Source organism: Oncorhynchus clarkii, unplaced genomic scaffold (assembly GCF_045791955.1).
Source record: "Oncorhynchus clarkii lewisi isolate Uvic-CL-2024 unplaced genomic scaffold, UVic_Ocla_1.0 unplaced_contig_11213_pilon_pilon, whole genome shotgun sequence".
NCBI lineage: Eukaryota > Metazoa > Chordata > Actinopteri > Salmoniformes > Salmonidae > Oncorhynchus > Oncorhynchus clarkii.
Genome location: NW_027260934.1, coordinates 71737 through 92252, shown reverse-complemented (window position 1 = coordinate 92252; position 20516 = coordinate 71737). Strand labels below are relative to the sequence as shown.

Below are 20516 nucleotides of genomic sequence, written 5' to 3'. Positions count from 1 at the left end.
CATCAGTCTGGCTGTAGGGCTGGTCTATATCTATTACAGGTGTTGTCTCTGTCCTCCCCATCGTGGAGTTCATCAGTCTGGCTGTAGGGCTGGTCTATATCTCTGTCCTCTCCATCGTGGAGTTCATCAGTCTGGCTGTAGGGCTGGTCTATATCTCTGTCCTCTCCATCGTGGAGTTCATCAGTCTGGCTGTAGGGCTGGTCTATATCTCTGACAGGTGTTGTCTCTGTCCTCTCCATCGTGGAGTTCATCAGTCTGGCTGTAGGGCTGGTCTATATCTCTGACAGGTGTTGTCTCTGTCCTCCCCATCGTGGAGTTCATCAGTCTAGCTCTAGGGCTGGTCTATATCTCTGTCCGCCCCATTGTGGAATTCATCAGTCTGGCTGTAGGGCTGGTCTATATCTCTGTCCGCCCCATCATGGAATTCATCAGTCTGGCTGTAGGGCTGGTCTATATCTCTGTCCGCCCCATCATGGAATTCATCAGTCTGGCTGTAGGGCTGGTCTATATCTCTGTCCTCTCCATCGTGGAGTTCATCAGTCTGGCTGTAGGGCTGGTCTATATCTCTGACAGGTGTTGTCTCTGTCCTCCCCATCGTGGAGTTCATCAGTCTAGCTCTAGGGCTGGTCTATATCTCTGTCCGCCCCATCGTGGAATTCATCAGTCTGGCTGTAGGGCTGGTCTATATCTCTGACAGGTGTTGTCTCTGTCCTCCCCATCGTGGAGTTCATCAGTCTGGCTCTAGGGCTGGTCTATATCTCTGTCCGCCCCATCGTGGAGTTCATCAGTCTGGCTGTAGGGCTGGTCTATATCTCTGTCCGCCCCATCGTGGAGTTCATCAGTCTGGCTGTAGGGCTGGTCTATATCTCTGACAGGTGTTGTCTCTGTCCTCCCCATCGTGGAGTTCATCAGTCTGGCTCTAGGGCTGGTCTATATCTCTGTCCGCCCCATCGTGGAGTTCATCAGTCTGGCTGTAGGGCTGGTCTATATCTCTGTCCGCCCCATCGTGGAGTTCATCAGTCTGGCTGTAGGGCTGGTCTATATCTCTGACAGGTGTTGTCTCTGTCCTCCCCATCGTGGAGTTCATCAGTCTGGCTCTAGGGCTGGTCTATATCTCTGTCCGCCCCATCGTGGAATTCATCAGTCTGGCTGTAGGGCTGGTCTATATCTCTGTCCGCCCCATCATGGAATTCATCAGTCTGGCTGTAGGGCTGGTCTATATCTCTGTCCGCCCCATCGTGGAATTCATCAGTCTGGCTGTAGGGCTGGTCTATATCTCTGTCCGCCCCATCGTGGAATTCATCAGTCTGGCTGTAGGGCTGGTCTATATCTCTGTCCGCCCCATCGTGGAATTCCTCAGTCTGGCTGTAGGGCTGGTCTATATCTCTGTCCGCCCCATCGTGGAATTCATCAGTCTGGCTGTAGGGCTGGTCTATATTTCTGTCCGCCCCATCGTGGAGTTCATCAGTCTGGCTGTAGGGCTGGTCTATATCTCTGTCCGCCCCATCGTGGAGTTCATCAGTCTGGCTGTAGGGCTGGTCTATATCTCTGTCCGCCCCATCGTGGAGTTCATCAGTCTGGCTGTAGGGCTGGTCTATATCTCTGTCCGCCCCATCGTGGACTTCATCAGTCTGGCTGTAGGGCTGGTCTATATCTCTGTCCGCCCCATCGTGGAATTCATCAGTCTGGCTGTAGGGCTGGTCTATATCTCTGTCCGCCCCATCGTGGAGTTCATCAGTCTGGCTGTAGGGCTGGTCTATATCTCTGTCCGCCCCATCGTGGAATTCATCAGTCTGGCTGTAGGGCTGGTCTATATCTCTGTCCGCCCCATCGTGGAGTTCATCAGTCTACGGACAGTCTACTTCCGGCGCCGACAGAGATGGCCGCCTCGCTTCGCGTTCCTAGGAAACTATGCAGTTTTTTGTTTTTTACGTGTTATTTCTTACATTAGTACCCCAGGTCATCTTAGGTTTCATTACATACAGTCGAGAAGAACTACTGAATATAAGATCAGCATCAACTCACCATCAGTACGACCAAGAATATGTTTTTCGCGACGCGGATCCTGTGTTCTGCCTTACAAACAGGACAACGGAGTGGATCCTATGCAGCGACCCAAAAAAACGACTCCGAAAGAGAGGGAAACGAGGCGGTCTTCTGGTCAGACTCCGGAGACGGGCACAGCGCACACCACTCCCTAGCATTCTTCTTGCCAATGTCCAGTCTCTTGACAACAAGGTTGATGAAATCCGAGCAAGGGTAGCATTCCAGAGGGACATCAGAGACTGTAACGTTCTTTGCTTCACGGAAACGTGGCTTACTGGAGAGACGCTATCCGAAGCGGTGCAGCCAAAAGGTTTCTCCACGCATCGCGCAGACAGGAAAAAACATCTTTCTGGTAAAAAGAGGGGCGGGGCGTATGCCTTATGACTAACGTGACATGGTGCGATGAAAGAAACATACAGGAACTCAAATCCTTCTGTTCACCTGATTTAGAATTCCTCACAATCAAATGTAGACCGCATTATCTACCAAGAGAATTCTCTTCGATTATAATCACAGCCGTATATATCCCCCCCCAAGCAGACACATCGATGGCTCTGAACGAACTTTATTTAACTCTCTGCAAACTGGAAACAATTTATCCGGAGGCTGCATTCATTGTAGCTGGGGATTTTAACAAGGCTAATCTGAAAACAAGACTCCCCAAATTTTATCAGCATATCGATTGCGCAACCAGGGGAGGAAAGACCTTGGACCATTGTTACTCTAACTTCCGCGACGCATATAAGGCCCTGCCCCGCCCCCCTTTCGGAAAAGCTGACCACGACTCCATTTTGTTGATCCCTGCCTACAGACAGAAACTAAAACAAGAGGCTCCCACGCTGAGGTCTGTCCAACGCTGGTCCGACCAAGCTGACTCCACACTCCAAGACTGCTTCCATCACGTGGACTGGGAGATGTTTCGTATTGCGTCAGATAACAACATTGACGAATACGCTGATTCGGTGTGCGAGTTCATTAGAACGTGCGTTGAAGATGTCGTTCCCATAGCAACGATTAAAACATTCCCTAACCAGAAACCGTGGATTGATGGCAGCATTCGTGTGAAACTGAAAGCGCGAACCACTGCTTTTAATCAGGGCAAGGTGTCTGGTAACATGACCGAATACAAACAGTGCAGCTATTCCCTCCGCAAGGCTATCAAACAAGCTAAGCGCCAGTACAGAGACAAAGTAGAATCTCAATTCAACGGCTCAGACACAAGAGGCATGTGGCAGGGTCTACAGTCAATCACGGACTACAGGAAGAAACCCAGCCCAGTCACGGACCAGGATGTCTTGCTCCCAGGCAGACTAAATAACTTTTTTGCCCGCTTTGAGGACAATACAGTGCCACTGACACGGCCTGCAACGAAAACATGCGGTCTCTCCTTCACTGCAGCCGAGGTGAGTAAGACATTTAAACGTGTTAACCCTCGCAAGGCTGCAGGCCCAGATGGCATCCCCAGCCGCGCCCTCAGAGCATGCGCAGACCAGCTGGCCGGTGTGTTTACGGACATATTCAATCAATCCCTATACCAGTCTGCTGTTCCCACATGCTTCAAGAGGGCCACCATTGTTCCTGTTCCCAAGAAAGCTAAGGTAACTGAGCTAAATGACTACCGCCCCGTAGCACTCACATCCGTCATCATGAAGTGCTTTGAGAGACTAGTCAAGGACCATATCACCTCCACCCTACCTGACACCCTAGACCCACTCCAATTTGCTTACCGCCCAAATAGGTCCACAGACGATGCAATCTCAACCACACTGCACACTGCCCTAACCCATCTGGACAAGAGGAATACCTATGTGAGAATGCTGTTCATCGACTACAGCTCGGCATTCAACACCATAGTACCCTCCAAGCTCGTCATCAAGCTCGAGACCCTGGGTCTCGACCCCGCCCTGTGCAACTGGGTACTGGACTTCCTGACGGGCCGCCCCCAGGTGGTGAGGGTAGGCAACAACATCTCCTCCGCGCTGATCCTCAACACTGGGGCCCCACAAGGTTGCGTTCTGAGCCCTCTCCTGTACTCCCTGTTCACCCACGACTGCGTGGCCACGCACGCCTCCAACTCAATCATCAAGTTTGCGGACGACACAACAGTGGTAGGCTTGATTACCAACAACGATGAGACGGCCTACAGGGAGGAGGTGAGGGCCCTCGGAGTGTGGTGTCAGGAAAACAACCTCACACTCAACGTCAACAAAACTAAGGAGATGATTGTGGACTTCAGGAAACAGCAGAGGGAACACCCCCCTATCCACATCGATGGAACAGTAGTGGAGAGGGTAGCAAGTTTTAAGTTCCTCGGCATACACATCACAGACAAACTGAATTGGTCCACTCACACAGACAGCATCGTGAAGAAGGCGCAGCAGCGCCTCTTCAACCTCAGGAGGCTGAAGAAATTCGGCTTGTCACCAAAAGCACTCACAAACTTCTACAGATGCACAATCGAGAGCATCCTGGCGGGCTGTATCACCGCCTGGTATGGCAACTGCACCGCCCTCAACCGTAAGGCTCTCCAGAGGGTAGTGAGGTCTGCACAACGCATCACCGGGGGCAAACTACCTGCCCTCCAGGACACCTACACCACCCGATGTCACAGGAAGGCCATAAAGATCATCAAGGACATCAACCACCCGAGCCACTGCCTGTTCACCCCGCTATCATCCAGAAGGCGAGGTCAGTACAGGTGCATCAAAGCTGGGACCGAGAGACTGAAAAACAGCTTCTATCTCAAGGCCATCAGACTGTTAAACAGCCACCACTAACACTGAGTGGCTGCTGCCAACACACTGACACTGACTCAACTCCAGCCACTTTAATAATGGGAATTGATGGGAAATGATGTAAATATATCACTAGCCACTTTAAACAATGCTACCTTATATAAATGTTACTTACCCTACATTATTCATCTCATATGCATACGTATATACTGTACTCTATATCATCGACGGTATCCTTATGTAATACATGTATCACTAGCCACTTTATACTATACTATGCCACTTTGTTTACATACTCATCTCATTTGTACATACTGTACCCGATACCATCTACTGTATCTTGCCTATGCTGCTCTGTACCATCACTCATTCATATATCCTTATGTACATATTCTTTATCCCCTTACACTGTGTACAAGACAGTAGTTTTGGAATTGTTAGTTAGATTACTTGTTATTACTGCATTGTCGGAACTAGAAGCACAAGCATTTCGCTACACTCGCATTAACATCTGCTAACCATGTGTATGTGACAAATAAAATTTGATTTGATTTGATTTGATTTGATTTGGCTGTAGGGCTGGTCTATATCTCTGACAGGTGTTGTCTCTGTCCTCTCTAGGTATCCTAGAGTTCATCAGTCTGGCTGTAGGGCTGGTCAGTATTAGAGGAGTGGACGCAGGACTCTACCTGGGCATGAACGAGAGAGGAGAGCTCTATGGGTCGGTAAGTTAAACACTCCTCCTCTCCTCTTCCCGCCTCTACATATTCTCTCCTCCTCTCCTCGCCTCTCCTCCTCCCTCCCTCCCTCCCCCATCTTCTCCTCTCTCCTATCCTCTCCTCCCTCCCTCCCTCCTTCCTATCTTCTCCTCCCTCCCTCCTTCCTATCATCTCCTCCCTCCCTCCTCTCTTCTCATCTCCTCCCTCCTCTCCTCTCCTCCCTCCCTCCCTCCCTCCCTCCCTCCCTCCCTCCCTCCTCTGCTCTCTTCTCCTTTACTCCCTCCTGTCCTCCTCTCCTCCCTCCCCTCTCCTCTCCTCTCCTCTCCTCTCCTCTCCTTCTGTAGAGCTGACTCTCCCCTCCCATCCTCTCCTCTCCTTCTGTAGAGCCGACCCTCCCATTAGGCCTTCTCCCTCCCTCCCTCCCTCCCTCGCTCCCTCCTCTCTTCTCCTTTACTCCCTCGTGTCCTCATCTCCTCGCTCCCCTCCTCTCCTCCCCTCCCTCCCTCCCTCCCTCCCTCCCTCCCTCCCTCCCTCCCTCCCTCCCTCTCTTCCTCTACTCCCTCTTCAACTCTACACCCTTCCCCTCCTCTCTCTCCCTCTCTCTCTCTCTCTCCCTCTCTCTCTCTCTCTCTCTCTCTCTCTCTCTCTCTCATACCCCCATCTCTCTCTCTCTCTCTCTCTCTCTCTCTCTCTCTCTCTCTCTCTCTCTCTCTCTCTCTCTCTCTCTCTCTCTCCTCCCTCCCTCCCTCCCTCCCTCCCTCCCTCCTCCTCTCCTCTCCTCTCCTCTATTCCATCCTCTCCTCTCTCCTCCTCTCCTCCTCTCCTTCCCTCCCTCCCTCCCTCCCTCCCTCCTCTCCTCTCCTCTCCTCTCCTCTCCTTCCTCTATTCCCTCCTCTCCTCTCCTCTCCTCTCCTCTCCTCTCAATTGAGCAGACACTTAGGACTTCCACACATTTTCTTTTCTCTTCTTCAGTTCTTTAAATATTTAAAACGTGTTTCCTTTAATTCTGTTGAGACATTTTCATTGGCTAAATGAAGTTCCATCTGTCTTTTTAAACGTGTGCTCTGTATTTAGTTTAGGCCTTCTGTAGAGCCGGTCCTCCCATTAGGCCTTCTATAGGACCGGTCCTCCCATTAGGTCTTCTGTAGGTCCGGTCCTCCCATTAGGCCTTCTATAGGGCCGGTCCTCCCATTAGGCCTTCTATAGGACCGGTCCTACATTAGGTCTTCTGTAGAGCCAGTCCTCCCATTAGGCCTTCTATAGGACCGGTCCTCCCATTAGGCATTCTGTAGGGCCGGTCCTTCCATTAGGCCTTCTGTAGAGCCGGTCCTCCCATTAGGCCTTCTGCAAGACCGGCCCTCCCATTAGGTCTTCTATAGGAACGGTCCTCCCATTAGGCCTTCTGTAGAGCTGACCCTCCCATTAGGCCTTCTGTAGAGAGGACCCTCCCATTAGGCCTTTTATAGAGCCGACCCTCCCATTAGGTCTTCTGTAGAGCCAGTCCTCCCATTAGGCCTTCTGTAGGGCCGGTCCTCCCATTAGTCCTTCTGTAGAGCCGACCCTCCCATTAGGTCTTCTGTAGAGCTGGTCCTCCCATTAGTCCATCTGTAGAGCCGGTCCTCCCATTAGTCCTTCTGTAGAGCCGGTCCTCCCATTAGGCCTTCTGTAGAGCCGACCCTTCCATTAGGTCTTCTGTAGAGCCGGTCCTCCCATTAGTCCTTCTTTAGAGCCGACCCTCCCATTAGGTCTTCTGTAGAGCCGGTCCTCCCATTAGGCCTTCAGGAGGACCGGTCCTCCCATTAGGCCTTCTGCAGGACCGGTCCTCCCATTAGGCCTTCTATAGAGCCGAACCTCCCATTAGGACTTCTGTAGAGCCGGTCCTCCCATTAGGCCTTCTGTAGAGCCGGTCCTCCCATTAGGCCTTCTGTAGAGCCGGTCCTCCCATTAGGCCTTCTGTAGAGCCGGTCCTCCCATTAGGCCTTCTGTAGAGCCGGTCCTCCCATTAGGCCTTCTGTAGAGCCGGTCCTCCCATTAGGCTTTCTGTAGGGCCGGTCCTTCCATTAGGCTTTCTGTAGAGCTGGTCCTCCCATTAGGCCTTCTGTAGGACCGGTCCTCCCATTAGGCCTTCTGCAGGACCGGTCCTCCCATTAGGCCTTCTGCAGGACCGGTCCTCCCATTAGGCCTTCGGCAGGACCGGTCCTCCCATTAGGCCTTCTATAGAGCCGGTCCTCCCATTAGGCCTTCTGTAGAGCCGGTCCTCCCATTAGGCCTTCTGTAGGACCTGTCCTCCCATTAGGCCTTCTGTAGAGCCGACCCTACCATTAGGCCTTCTGTAGAGCCGACCCTACCATTAGGCCTTCTGCAGGACCTGTCCTCCCATTAGGCCTTCTGTAGAGCCGGTCCTCCCATTAGGCCTTCTGCAGGACCGGTCCTCCCATTAGGCCTTCTGTAGAGCCGACCCTCCCATTAGGCCTTCTATAGAGCCGACCCTCCCATTAGGTCTTCTGTAGAGCCGGTCCTCCCATTAGGCCTTCTGTAGGGACGGTCCTCCCATTAGTCCTTCTGTAAAGCCGAACCTCCCATTTGGTCTTCTGTAGAGCTGGTCCTCCCATTAGTCCATCTGTAGAGCTTGTCCTCCCATTAGTCCTTCTGTAGAGCCGGTCCTCCCATTAGGCCTTCTGTAGAGCCGACCCTCCCATTAGGTCTTCTGTAGAGCCGGTCCTCCCATTAGGCCTTCTGTAGAGCCGACCCTCCCATTAGGTCTTCTGTAGAGCCGACCCTCCCATTAGGCCTTCTGTAGAGCCGACCCTCCCATTAGGTCTTCTGTAGAGCCGGTCCTCCCATTAGTCCTTCTGTAGAGCCGACCCTCCCATTAGGTCTTCTGTAGAGCCGGTCCTCCCATTAGTCCTTCTGTAGAGCCGACCCTCGCATTAGGTCTTCTGTAGAGCCGATCCTCCCATTAGTCCTTCTGTAGAGCCGACCCTCCCATTAGGTCTTCTGTAGAGCCGACCCTCCCATTAGGCCTTCTGTAGAGCCGACCCTCCCATTAGGTCTTCTATAAGACCGGTCCTCCCAATAGGCCTTCTGTAGAGCCGGTCCTCCCATTAGGTCTTCTGTAGAGCCGGTCCTCCCATTAGGCCTTCTATAGGACCGGTCCTCCCATTAGGCCTTCTGCAGGACCGGTCCTCCCATTAGGCCTTCTGTAGAGCCGATCCTCCCATTAGGCCTTCTATAGAGCCGACCCTCCCATTAGGTCTTCTGTAGAGCCGGTCCTCCCATTAGGCCTTCTGTAGGGCCGGTCCTCCCATTAGTCCTTCTGTAAATCCGACCGTCCCATTAGGTATTCTGTAGAGCTGGTCCTCCCATTAGTCCATCTGTAGAGCCGGTCCTCCCATTAGTCCTTCTGTAGAGCCGGTCCTCCCATTAGGCCTTCTGTAGAGCCGGTCCTCCCATTAGGCTTTCTGTAGGGCCGGTCCTTCCATTAGGCCTTCTGTAGAGCTGGTCCTCCCATTAGGCCTTCTGTAGGAATGGTCCTCCCATTAGGCTTTCTGCAGGACCGGTCCTCCCATTAGGTCTTCTATAGGAACGGTCCTCGCATTAGGCCTTCTGTAGAGCTGACCCTCCCATTAGGCCTTCTGTAGAGCCGACCCTCCCATTAGGCCTTCTATAGAGCCGACCCTCCCATTAGGTCTTCTGTAGAGCCAGTCCTCCCATTAGGTCTTCTGTAGAGCTGGTCCTCCCATTAGTCCATCTGTAGAGCCGGTCCTCCCATTAGTCCTTCTGTAGAGCCGGTCCTCCCATTAGGCCTTCTGTAGAGCCGACCCTTCCATTAGGTCTTCTGTAGAGCCGGTCCTCCCATTAGTCCTTCTTTAGAGCCGACCCTCCCATTAGGTCTTCTGTAGAGCCGGTCCTCCCATTAGGCCTTCTGCAGGACCGGTCCTCCCATTAGGCCTTCTGCAGAACCGGTCCTCCCATTAGGCCTTCTATAGAGCCGACCATCCCATTAGGCCTTCTGTAGAGCCGGTCCTCCCATTAGGCCTTCGGTAGAGCCGGTCCTCCCATTAGGCCTTCTGTAGAGCCGGTCCTCCCATTAGGCCTTCTGCAGAGCCGGTCCTCCCATTAGGCCTTCTGTAGAGCCGGTCCTCCCATTAGGCCTTCTGTAGAGCCGGTCCTCCCATTAGGCTTTCTGTAGGGCCGGTCCTTCCATTAGGCCTTCTGTAGGACTGGTCCTCCCATTAGGTCTTCTGCAGGACCGGTCCTCCCATTAGGTCTTCTATAGGAACGGTCCTCCCATTAGGCCTTCTGCAAGACCGGTCCTCACCTTAGGCCTTCTTTAGAGCCGGTCCTCCCATTAGGCCTTCTTTAGAGACGGTCCTCCCATTAGGCCTTCTGTAGAGCCGACCCTCCCATTAGGCCTTCTGTAGAGCCGGTCCTCCCATTAGGCCTTCTGCAGGACCGGTCCTCCCATTAGGCCTTCTGTAGAGCCGACCCTGCCATTAGGCCTTCTATAGAGCCGACCCTCCCATTAGGTCTTCTGTAGAGCCGGTCCTCCCATTAGGCCTTCTGTAGGGACGGTCCTCCCATTAGTCCTTCTGTAAAGCCGACCCTCCCAATAGGTCTTCTGTAGAGCTGGTCCTCCCATTAGTCCCTCTGTAGAGCCTGTCCTCCCATTAGTCCTTCTGTAGAGCCGGTCCTCCCATTAGGCCTTCTGTAGAGCCGACCCTCCCATTAGGTCTTCTGTAGAGCCGGTTCTCCCTTTAGGCCTTCTGTAGAGCCGACCCTCCCATTAGGTCTTCTGTAGAGCCGACCCTCCCATTAGGCCTTCTGTAGAGCCGACCCTCCCATTAGGTCTTCTGTAGAGCCGGTCCTCCCATTTGTCCTTCTGTAGAGCCGACCCTCCCATTAGGTCTTCTGTAGAGCCGGTCCTCCCATTAGTCCTTCTGTAGAGCCGACCCTCCCATTAGGTCTTCTGTAGAGCTGGTCCTCCCATTAGTCCATCTGTAGAGCCGGTCCTCCCATTAGTCCTTCTGTAGAGCCGGTCCTCCCATTAGGCCTTCTGTAGAGCCGACCCTTCCATTAGGTCTTCTGTAGAGCCGGTCCTCCCATTAGTCCTTCTTTAGAGCCGACCCTCCCATTAGGTCTTCTGTAGAGCCGGTCCTCCCATTAGGCCTTCTGCAGGACCTGTCCTCCCATTAGGCCTTCTGCAGGACCGGTCCTCCCATTAGGCCTTCTATAGAGCCAACCATCCCATTAGGCCTTCTGTAGAGCCGGTCCTCCCATTAGGCCTTCGGTAGAGCCGGTCCTCCCATTAGGCTTTCTGTAGAGCCGGTCCTCCCATTAGGCCTTCTGTAGAGCCGGTCCTCCCATTAGGCCTTCTGTAGAGCCGGTCCTCCCATTAGGCTTTCTGTAGGGCCGGTCCTTCCATTAGGCCTTCTGTAGAGCTGGTCCTCCCATTAGGCCTTCTGTAGGACTGGTCCTCCCATTAGGCCTTCTGCAGGACCGGTCCTCCCATTAGGTCTTCTATAGGAACGGTCCTCCCATTAGGCCTTCTGCAAGACCGGTCCTCACCTTAGGCCTTCTTTAGAGCCGGTCCTCCTATTAGGCCATCTTTAGAGACGGTCCTCCCATTAGGCCTTCTGTAGAGCCGACCCTCCCATTAGGCCTTCTGTAGAGCCGGTCCTCCCATTAGGCCTTCTGCAGGACCGGTCCTCCCATTAGGCCTTCTGTAGAGCCTACCCTCCCATTAGGCCTTCTATAGAGCCGACCCTCCCAGTAGGCCTTCTGCAGGACCGGTCCTCCCATTAGGCCTTCTGTAGTGCCGACCCTCCCATTAGGCTTTCTGCAGGACCGGTTCTCCCATTAGGCCTTCTGCAGGACCTGTCCTCCCATTAGGCCTTCTATAGAGCCGACCCTCCCATTAGGCCTTCTGCAGGGCCGGTCCTCCCATTAGGGCTTCTGTAGAGCCGGTCCTCCGATTAGGCCTTCTGCATGACCGGTCCTCACCTTAGGCCTTCTTTAGAGCCGGTCCTCCCATTAGGCCTTCTGTAGGACCGGTCCTCCCATTAGGCCTTCTACATGACCGATCCTCCCATTAGGCCTTCTGTAGAGCCGACCCTACCATTAGGCCTTCTGTAGAGCCGACCCTACCATTAGGCCTTCTGCAGGACCTGTCCTCCCATTAGGCCTTCTGTAGAGCCGGTCCTCCCATTAGGCCTTCTGCAGGACCGGTCCTCCCATTAGGCCTTCTGTAGAGCCGACCCTCCCATTAGGCCTTCTATAGAGCCGACCCTCCCATTAGGTCTTCTGTAGAGCCGGTCCTCCCATTAGGCCTTCTGTAGGGACGGTCCTCCCATTAGTCCTTCTGTAAAGCCGAACCTCCCATTTGGTCTTCTGTAGAGCTGGTCCTCCCATTAGTCCATCTGTAGAGCTTGTCCTCCCATTAGTCCTTCTGTAGAGCCGGTCCTCCCATTAGGCCTTCTGTAGAGCCGACCCTCCCATTAGGTCTTCTGTAGAGCCGGTCCTCCCATTAGGCCTTCTGTAGAGCCGACCCTCCCATTAGGTCTTCTGTAGAGCCGACCCTCCCATTAGGCCTTCTGTAGAGCCGACCCTCCCATTAGGTCTTCTGTAGAGCCGGTCCTCCCATTAGTCCTTCTGTAGAGCCGACCCTCCCATTAGGTCTTCTGTAGAGCCGGTCCTCCCATTAGTCCTTCTGTAGAGCCGACCCTCGCATTAGGTCTTCTGTAGAGCCGATCCTCCCATTAGTCCTTCTGTAGAGCCGACCCTCCCATTAGGTCTTCTGTAGAGCCGACCCTCCCATTAGGCCTTCTGTAGAGCCGACCCTCCCATTAGGTCTTCTATAAGACCGGTCCTCCCAATAGGCCTTCTGTAGAGCCGGTCCTCCCATTAGGTCTTCTGTAGAGCCGGTCCTCCCATTAGGCCTTCTATAGGACCGGTCCTCCCATTAGGCCTTCTGCAGGACCGGTCCTCCCATTAGGCCTTCTGTAGAGCCGATCCTCCCATTAGGCCTTCTATAGAGCCGACCCTCCCATTAGGTTTTCTGTAGAGCCGGTCCTCCCATTAGGCCTTCTGTAGGGCCGGTCCTCCCATTAGTCCTTCTGTAAATCCGACCGTCCCATTAGGTATTCTGTAGAGCTGGTCCTCCCATTAGTCCATCTGTAGAGCCGGTCCTCCCATTAGTCCTTCTGTAGAGCCGGTCCTCCCATTAGGCCTTCTGTAGAGCCGGTCCTCCCATTAGGCTTTCTGTAGGGCCGGTCCTTCCATTAGGCCTTCTGTAGAGCTGGTCCTCCCATTAGGCCTTCTGTAGGAATGGTCCTCCCATTAGGCTTTCTGCAGGACCGGTCCTCCCATTAGGTCTTCTATAGGAACGGTCCTCGCATTAGGCCTTCTGTAGAGCTGACCCTCCCATTAGGCCTTCTGTAGAGCCGACCCTCCCATTAGGCCTTCTATAGAGCCGACCCTCCCATTAGGTCTTCTGTAGAGCCAGTCCTCCCATTAGGTCTTCTGTAGAGCTGGTCCTCCCATTAGTCCATCTGTAGAGCCGGTCCTCCCATTAGTCCTTCTGTAGAGCCGGTCCTCCCATTAGGCCTTCTGTAGAGCCGACCCTTCCATTAGGTCTTCTGTAGAGCCGGTCCTCCCATTAGTCCTTCTTTAGAGCCGACCCTCCCGTTAGGTCTTCTGTAGAGCCGGTCCTCCCATTAGGCCTTCTGCAGGACCGGTCCTCCCATTAGGCCTTCTGCAGAACCGGTCCTCCCATTAGGCCTTCTATAGAGCCGACCATCCCATTAGGCCTTCTGTAGAGCCGGTCCTCCCATTAGGCCTTCGGTAGAGCCGGTCCTCCCATTAGGCCTTCTGTAGAGCCGGTCCTCCCATTAGGCCTTCTGTAGAGCCGGTCCTCCCATTAGGCCTTCTGTAGAGCCGGTCCTCCCATTAGGCCTTCTGTAGAGCCGGTCCTCCCATTAGGCTTTCTGTAGGGCCGGTCCTTCCATTAGGCCTTCTGTAGAGCTGGTCCTCCCATTAGGCCTTCTGTAGGACTGGTCCTCCCATTAGGTCTTCTGCAGGACCGGTCCTCCCATTAGGTCTTCTATAGGAACGGTCCTCCCATTAGGCCTTCTGCAAGACCGGTCCTCACCTTAGGCCTTCTTTAGAGCCGGTCCTCCCATTAGGCCTTCTTTAGAGACGGTCCTCCCATTAGGCCTTCTGTAGAGCCGACCCTCCCATTAGGCCTTCTGTAGAGCCGGTCCTCCCATTAGGCCTTCTGCAGGACCGGTCCTCCCATTAGGCCTTCTGTAGAGCCGACCCTGCCATTAGGCCTTCTATAGAGCCGACCCTCCCATTAGGTCTTCTGTAGAGCCGGTCCTCCCATAAGGCCTTCTGTAGGGACGGTCCTCCCATTAGTCCTTCTGTAAAGCCGACCCTCCCAATAGGTCTTCTGTAGAGCTGGTCCTCCCATTAGTCCCTCTGTAGAGCCTGTCCTCCCATTAGTCCTTCTGTAGAGCCGGTCCTCCCATTAGGCCTTCTGTAGAGCCGACCCTCCCATTAGGTCTTCTGTAGAGCCGGTCCTCCCTTTAGGCCTTCTGTAGAGCCGACCCTCCCATTAGGTCTTCTGTAGAGCCGACCCTCCCATTAGGCCTTCTGTAGAGCCGACCCTCCCATTAGGTCTTCTGTAGAGCCGGTCCTCCCATTTGTCCTTCTGTAGAGCCGACCCTCCCATTAGGTCTTCTGTAGAGCCGGTCCTCCCATTAGTCCTTCTGTAGAGCCGACCCTCCCATTAGGTCTTCTGTAGAGCTGGTCCTCCCATTAGTCCATCTGTAGAGCCGGTCCTCCCATTAGTCCTTCTGTAGAGCCGGTCCTCCCATTAGGCCTTCTGTAGAGCCGACCCTTCCATTAGGTCTTCTGTAGAGCCGGTCCTCCCATTAGTCCTTCTTTAGAGCCGACCCTCCCATTAGGTCTTCTGTAGAGCCGGTCCTCCCATTAGGCCTTCTGCAGGACCTGTCCTCCCATTAGGCCTTCTGCAGGACCGGTCCTCCCATTAGGCCTTCTATAGAGCCAACCATCCCATTAGGCCTTCTGTAGAGCCGGTCCTCCCATTAGGCCTTCGGTAGAGCCGGTCCTCCCATTAGGCTTTCTGTAGAGCCGGTCCTCCCATTAGGCCTTCTGTAGAGCCGGTCCTCCCATTAGGCCTTCTGTAGAGCCGGTCCTCCCATTAGGCTTTCTGTAGGGCCGGTCCTTCCATTAGGCCTTCTGTAGAGCTGGTCCTCCCATTAGGCCTTCTGTAGGACTGGTCCTCCCATTAGGCCTTCTGCAGGACCGGTCCTCCCATTAGGTCTTCTATAGGAACGGTCCTCCCATTAGGCCTTCTGCAAGACCGGTCCTCACCTTAGGCCTTCTTTAGAGCCGGTCCTCCTATTAGGCCATCTTTAGAGACGGTCCTCCCATTAGGCCTTCTGTAGAGCCGACCCTCCCATTAGGCCTTCTGTAGAGCCGGTCCTCCCATTAGGCCTTCTGCAGGACCGGTCCTCCCATTAGGCCTTCTGTAGAGCCTACCCTCCCATTAGGCCTTCTATAGAGCCGACCCTCCCAGTAGGCCTTCTGCAGGACCGGTCCTCCCATTAGGCCTTCTGTAGTGCCGACCCTCCCATTAGGCTTTCTGCAGGACCGGTTCTCCCATTAGGCCTTCTGCAGGACCTGTCCTCCCATTAGGCCTTCTATAGAGCCGACCCTCCCATTAGGCCTTCTGCAGGGCCGGTCCTCCCATTAGGGCTTCTGTAGAGCCGGTCCTCCGATTAGGCCTTCTGCATGACCGGTCCTCACCTTAGGCCTTCTTTAGAGCCGGTCCTCCCATTAGGCCTTCTGTAGGACCGGTCCTCCCATTAGGCCTTCTACATGACCGATCCTCCCATTAGGCCTTCTGTAGAGCCGGTCCTCCCATTAGGCCTTCTGTAGGTATTTACACTGCAGGCTACAGTCCAGTATTACGGGCTGACACTGCAGGCTACAGTCCAGTATTACAGGCTGACACTGCAGGCTACAGTCCAGTATTACAGGCTGACACTGCAGGCTACAGTCCAGTATTACAGGCTGACACTGCAGGATACAGTCCAGTATTACAGGCTGACACTGCAGGATACAGTCCAGTATTACAGGCTGACACTGCAGGGGACAGTCCAGGAATACGGGCTGACACTGCAGGCTACAGTCCAGTATTACAGGCTGACACTGCAGGCTACAGTCCAGTATTACAGGCTGACACTGCAGGCTACAGTCAAGTATTACGGGCTGACACTGCAGGCTACAGTCCAGTATTACAGGCTTACACTGCAGGCTACAGTCCAGTATTACAGGCTTACACTGCAGGCTACAGTCCAGTATTACAGGCTTACACTGCAGGCTACGGTCCAGTATTACAGGCTGACACTGCAGGCTACAGTCCAGTATTACAGGCTGACACTGCAGGATACAGTCCAGTATTACAGGCTGACACTGCAGGATACAGTCCAGTATTACAGGCTGACACTGCAGGATACAGTCCAGTATTACAGGCTGACACTGCAGGCTACAGTCCAGTATTACGGGCTGACACTGCAGGCTACAGTCCATTATTACGGGCTGACACTGCAGGATACAGTCCAGTATTACAGGCTGACACTGCAGGATACAGTCCAGTATTACGGGCTGACACTGCAGGCTACAGTCCAGTATTACAGGCTGACACTGCAGGCTACAGTCCAGTATTACAGGCTGACACTGCAGGCAACAGTCCTGTACTACAGGCTGACACTGCAGGATACAGTCCAGTATTACAGGCTGACACTGCAGGATACAGTCCAGTATTACAGGCTGACACTGCAGGGGACAGTCCAGGAATACGGGCTGACACTGCAGGCTACAGTCCAGTATTACAGGCTGACACTGCAGGCTACAGTCCAGTATTACAGGCTGACACTGCAGGCTACAGTCAAGTATTACGGGCTGACACTGCAGGCTACAGTCCAGTATTACAGGCTTACACTGCAGGCTACAGTCCAGTATTACAGGCTTACACTGCAGGCTACAGTCCAGTATTACAGGCTTACACTGCAGGCTACAGTCCAGTATTACAGGCTGACACTGCAGGCTACAGTCCAGTATTACAGGCTGACACTGCAGGCTACAGTCCAGTATTACAGGCTGACACTGCAGGCTACAGTCCAGTATTACAGGCTGACACTGCAGGCTACAGTCCAGTATTACAGGCTGACACTGCAGGCTACAGTCCAGTATTACAGGCTGACACTGCAGGATACAGTCCAGTATTACAGGCTGACACTGCAGGATACAGTCCAGTATTACAGGCTGACACTGCAGGCTACAGTCCAGTATTACGGGCTGACACTGCAGGCTACAGTCCAGTATTACGGGCTGACACTGCAGGATACAGTCCAGTATTACAGGCTGACACTGCAGGATACAGTCCAGTATTACGGGCTGACACTGCAGGCTACAGTCCAGTATTACAGGCTGACACTGCAGGCTACAGTCCAGTATTACAGGCTGACACTGCAGGCAACAGTCCTGTACTACAGGCTGACACTGCAGGATACAGTCCAGTATTACAGGCTGACACTGCAGGCTACAGTCCAGTATTACAGGCTGACACTGCAGGCTACAGTCCAGTATTACAGGCTGACACTGCAGGATACAGTCCAGTATTACAGGCTGACACTGCAGGATACAGTCCAGTATTACAGGCTGACACTGCAGGGGACAGTCCAGGAATACGGGCTGACACTGCAGGCTACAGTCCAGTATTACAGGCTGACACTGCAGGCTACAGTCCAGTATTACAGGCTGACACTGCAGGATACAGTCCAGTATTACAGGCTGACACTGCAGGCTACAGTCCAGTATTACAGGCTGACACTGCAGGCTACAGTCCAGTATTACAGGCTGACACTGCAGGCTACAGTCCTGTATTACAGGCTGACACTGCAGGATACAGTCCAGTATTACAGGCTGACACTGCAGGCTACAGTCCAGTATTACAGGCTGACACTGCAGGATACAGTCCAGTATTACGGGCTGACACTGCAGGCTACAGTCCAGTATTACAGGCTGACACTGCAGGCTACAGTCCAGTATTACAGGCTGACACTGCAGGATACAGTCCATGATTACGGGCTGACACTGCAGGATACAGTCCAGGATTACAGGCTGACACTGCAGGATACAGTCCGGGATTACGGGCTGACACTGCAGGATACAGTCCAGTATTACAGGCTGACACTGCAGGATACAGTCCAGGATTACAGGCTGACATTGCAGGCTACAGTCCAGTATTACAGGCTGACACTGCAGGATACAGTCCAGGATTACGGGCTGACACTGCAGGATACAGTCCAGTATTACAGGCTGACACTGCAGGATACAGTCCAGTATTACAGGCTGACACTGCAGGATACAGTCCAGTATTACGGCCCAGACCAAATCTGAACCAATCATAAATGTCTATGTTTCACAAATTTGGACAGTAGAGTAGGACACAGTACAATGCAGTAGACTAAAGTAAAGTTCAGTACAGTAGACTAAAGTAACATTTAATACAACATACTAGAGTTCAGTACAGTAGAGTTCAGTACAGTAGAGTACAGCAGTAGGGTATAGTACAGTAGAGTTCAGTACAGTAGAGGTCAGTACAGTACAGCAGTAGGGTATAGTACTGTAGAGTACAGCAGTAGAGTTCAGTACAGTAGAGGTCAGTACAGTACAGCAGTAGGGTATAGTACTGTAGAGTACAGCAGTAGAGTTCAGTACAGTAGAGTTCAGTACAGTAGAGGTCAGTACAGTACAGCAGTAGGGTATAGTACTGTAGAGTACAGCAGTAGAGTTCAGTACAGTAGAGTTCAGTACAGTAGAGGTCAGTACAGTACAGCAGTAGGGTATAGTACTGTAGAGTACAGCAGTAGAGTTCAGTACAGTAGAGTTCAGTACAGTAGAGGTCAGTACAGTACAGCAGTAGGGTATAGTACTGTAGAGTACAGCAGTAGAGTTCAGTACAGTAGAGTTCAGTACAGTAGAGGTCAGTACAGTACAGCAGTAGGGTATAGTACTGTAGAGTACAGCAGTAGGGTATAGTACTGTAGAGTACAGCAGTAGAGTTCAGTACAGTAGAGTTCAGTACAGTAGAGGTCAGTACAGTACAGCAGTAGGGTATAGTACTGTAGAGTACAGCAGTAGAGTTCAGTACAGTAGAGTTCAGTACAGTAGAGTTCAGTACAGTAGAGGTCAGTACAGTACAGCAGTAGGGTATAGTACTGTAGAGTACAGCAGTAGAGTTCAGTACAGTAGAGTTCAGTACAGTAGAGGTCAGTACAGTACAGCAGTAGGGTATAGTACTGTAGAGTACAGCAGTAGGGTATAGTACTGTAGAGTACAGCAGTAGAGTTCAGTACAGTAGAGTTCAGTACAGTAGAGGTCAGTACAGTACAGCAGTAGGGTATAGTACTGTAGAGTACAGCAGTAGAGTTCAGTACAGTAGAGTTCAGTACAGTAGAGGTCAGTACAGTACAGCAGTAGGGTATAGTACTGTAGAGTAGAGCAGTAGAGTTCAGTACAGTAGAGTTCAGTACAGTAGAGTTCAGTACAGTAGAGGTCAGTACAGTACAGCAGTAGGGTATAGTACTGTAGATTACAGCGGTAGGGTATAGTACTGTAGAGTAGAGCAGTAGAGGTCAGTACAGTAGAGTTCAGTACAGTAGAGGTCAGTACAGTACAGCAGTAGGGTATAGTACTGTAGAGTACAGCAGTAGAGTTCAGTACAGTAGAGTTCAGTACAGTAGAGGTCAGTACAGTACAGCAGTAGGGTATAGTACTGTAGAGTACAGCAGTAGAGTTCAGTACAGTAGAGTTCAGTACAGTAGAGGTCAGTACAGTACAGCAGTAGGGTATAGTACTGTAGAGTACAGCAGTAGAGTTCAGTACAGTAGAGTTCAGTACAGTAGAGGTCAGTACAGTACAGCAGTAGGGTATAGTACTGTAGAGTACAGCAGTAGAGGTCAGTACAGTAGAGTTCAGTACAGTAGAGGTCAGTACAGTACAGCAGTAGGGTATAGTACTGTAGAGTACAGCAGTAGAGTTCAGTACAGTAGAGTTCAGTACAGTAGAGTTCAGTACAGTACAGCAGTAGGGTATAGTACTGTAGAGTACAGCAGTAGAGTTCAGTACAGTAGAGTTCAGTACAGTAGAGGTCAGTACAGTACAACAGTAGGGTATAGTACTGTAGAGTACAGCAGTAGAGTTCAGTACAGTAGAGTTCAGTACAGTAGAGGTCAGTACAGTACAGCAGTAGGGTATAGTACTGTAGAGTACAGCAGTAGGGTATAGTACTGTAGAGTACAGCAGTAGAGTTCAGTACAGTAGAGGTCAGTACAGTACAGCAGTAGGGTATAGTACTGTAGAGTACAGCAGTAGAGTTCAGTACAGTAGAGTTCAGTACAGTAGAGGTCAGTACAGTACAGCAGTAGGGTATAGTACTGTAGAGTACAGCAGTAGGGTATAGTACTGTAGAGTACAGCAGTAGAGTTCAGTACAGTAGAGTTCAGTACAGTAGAGGTCAGTACAGTACAGCAGTAGGGTATAGTACTGTAGAGTACAGCAGTAGAGTTCAGTACAGTAGAGTTCAGTACAGTAGAGGTCAGTACAGTACAGCAGTAGGGTATAGTACTGTAGAGTAGAGCAGTAGAGTTCAGTACAGTAGAGTTCAGTACAGTAGAGTTCAGTACAGTAGAGGTCAGTACAGTACAGCAGTAGGGTATAGTACTGTAGATTACAGCAGTAGGGTATAGTACTGTAGAGTACAGCAGTAGAGGTCAGTACAGTAGAGTTCAGTACAGTAGAGGTCAGTACAGTACAGCAGTAGGGTATAGTACTGTAGAGTACAGCAGTAGAGTTCAGTACAGTAGAGTTCAGTACAGTAGAGGTCAGTACAGTACAGCAGTAGGGTAGGGTACTGTAGAGTACA

The 20516-nt window shown here is 52.2% G+C and overlaps 1 protein-coding gene across 1 annotated transcript in view; it reads left to right on the top strand.

Moving 5' to 3' along the window:
- LOC139402272 (fibroblast growth factor 16) overlaps nt 1–20516 on the top strand; it is a 73614-nt gene that overhangs the window by 14424 nt on the left and 38674 nt on the right. Inside the window, exon 2 of the mRNA XM_071146370.1 lies at nt 5403–5506. Within this exon, the coding sequence (XP_071002471.1) occupies nt 5403–5506 (104 nt within the window). The remainder of the gene's footprint in view (nt 1–5402; nt 5507–20516) is intronic.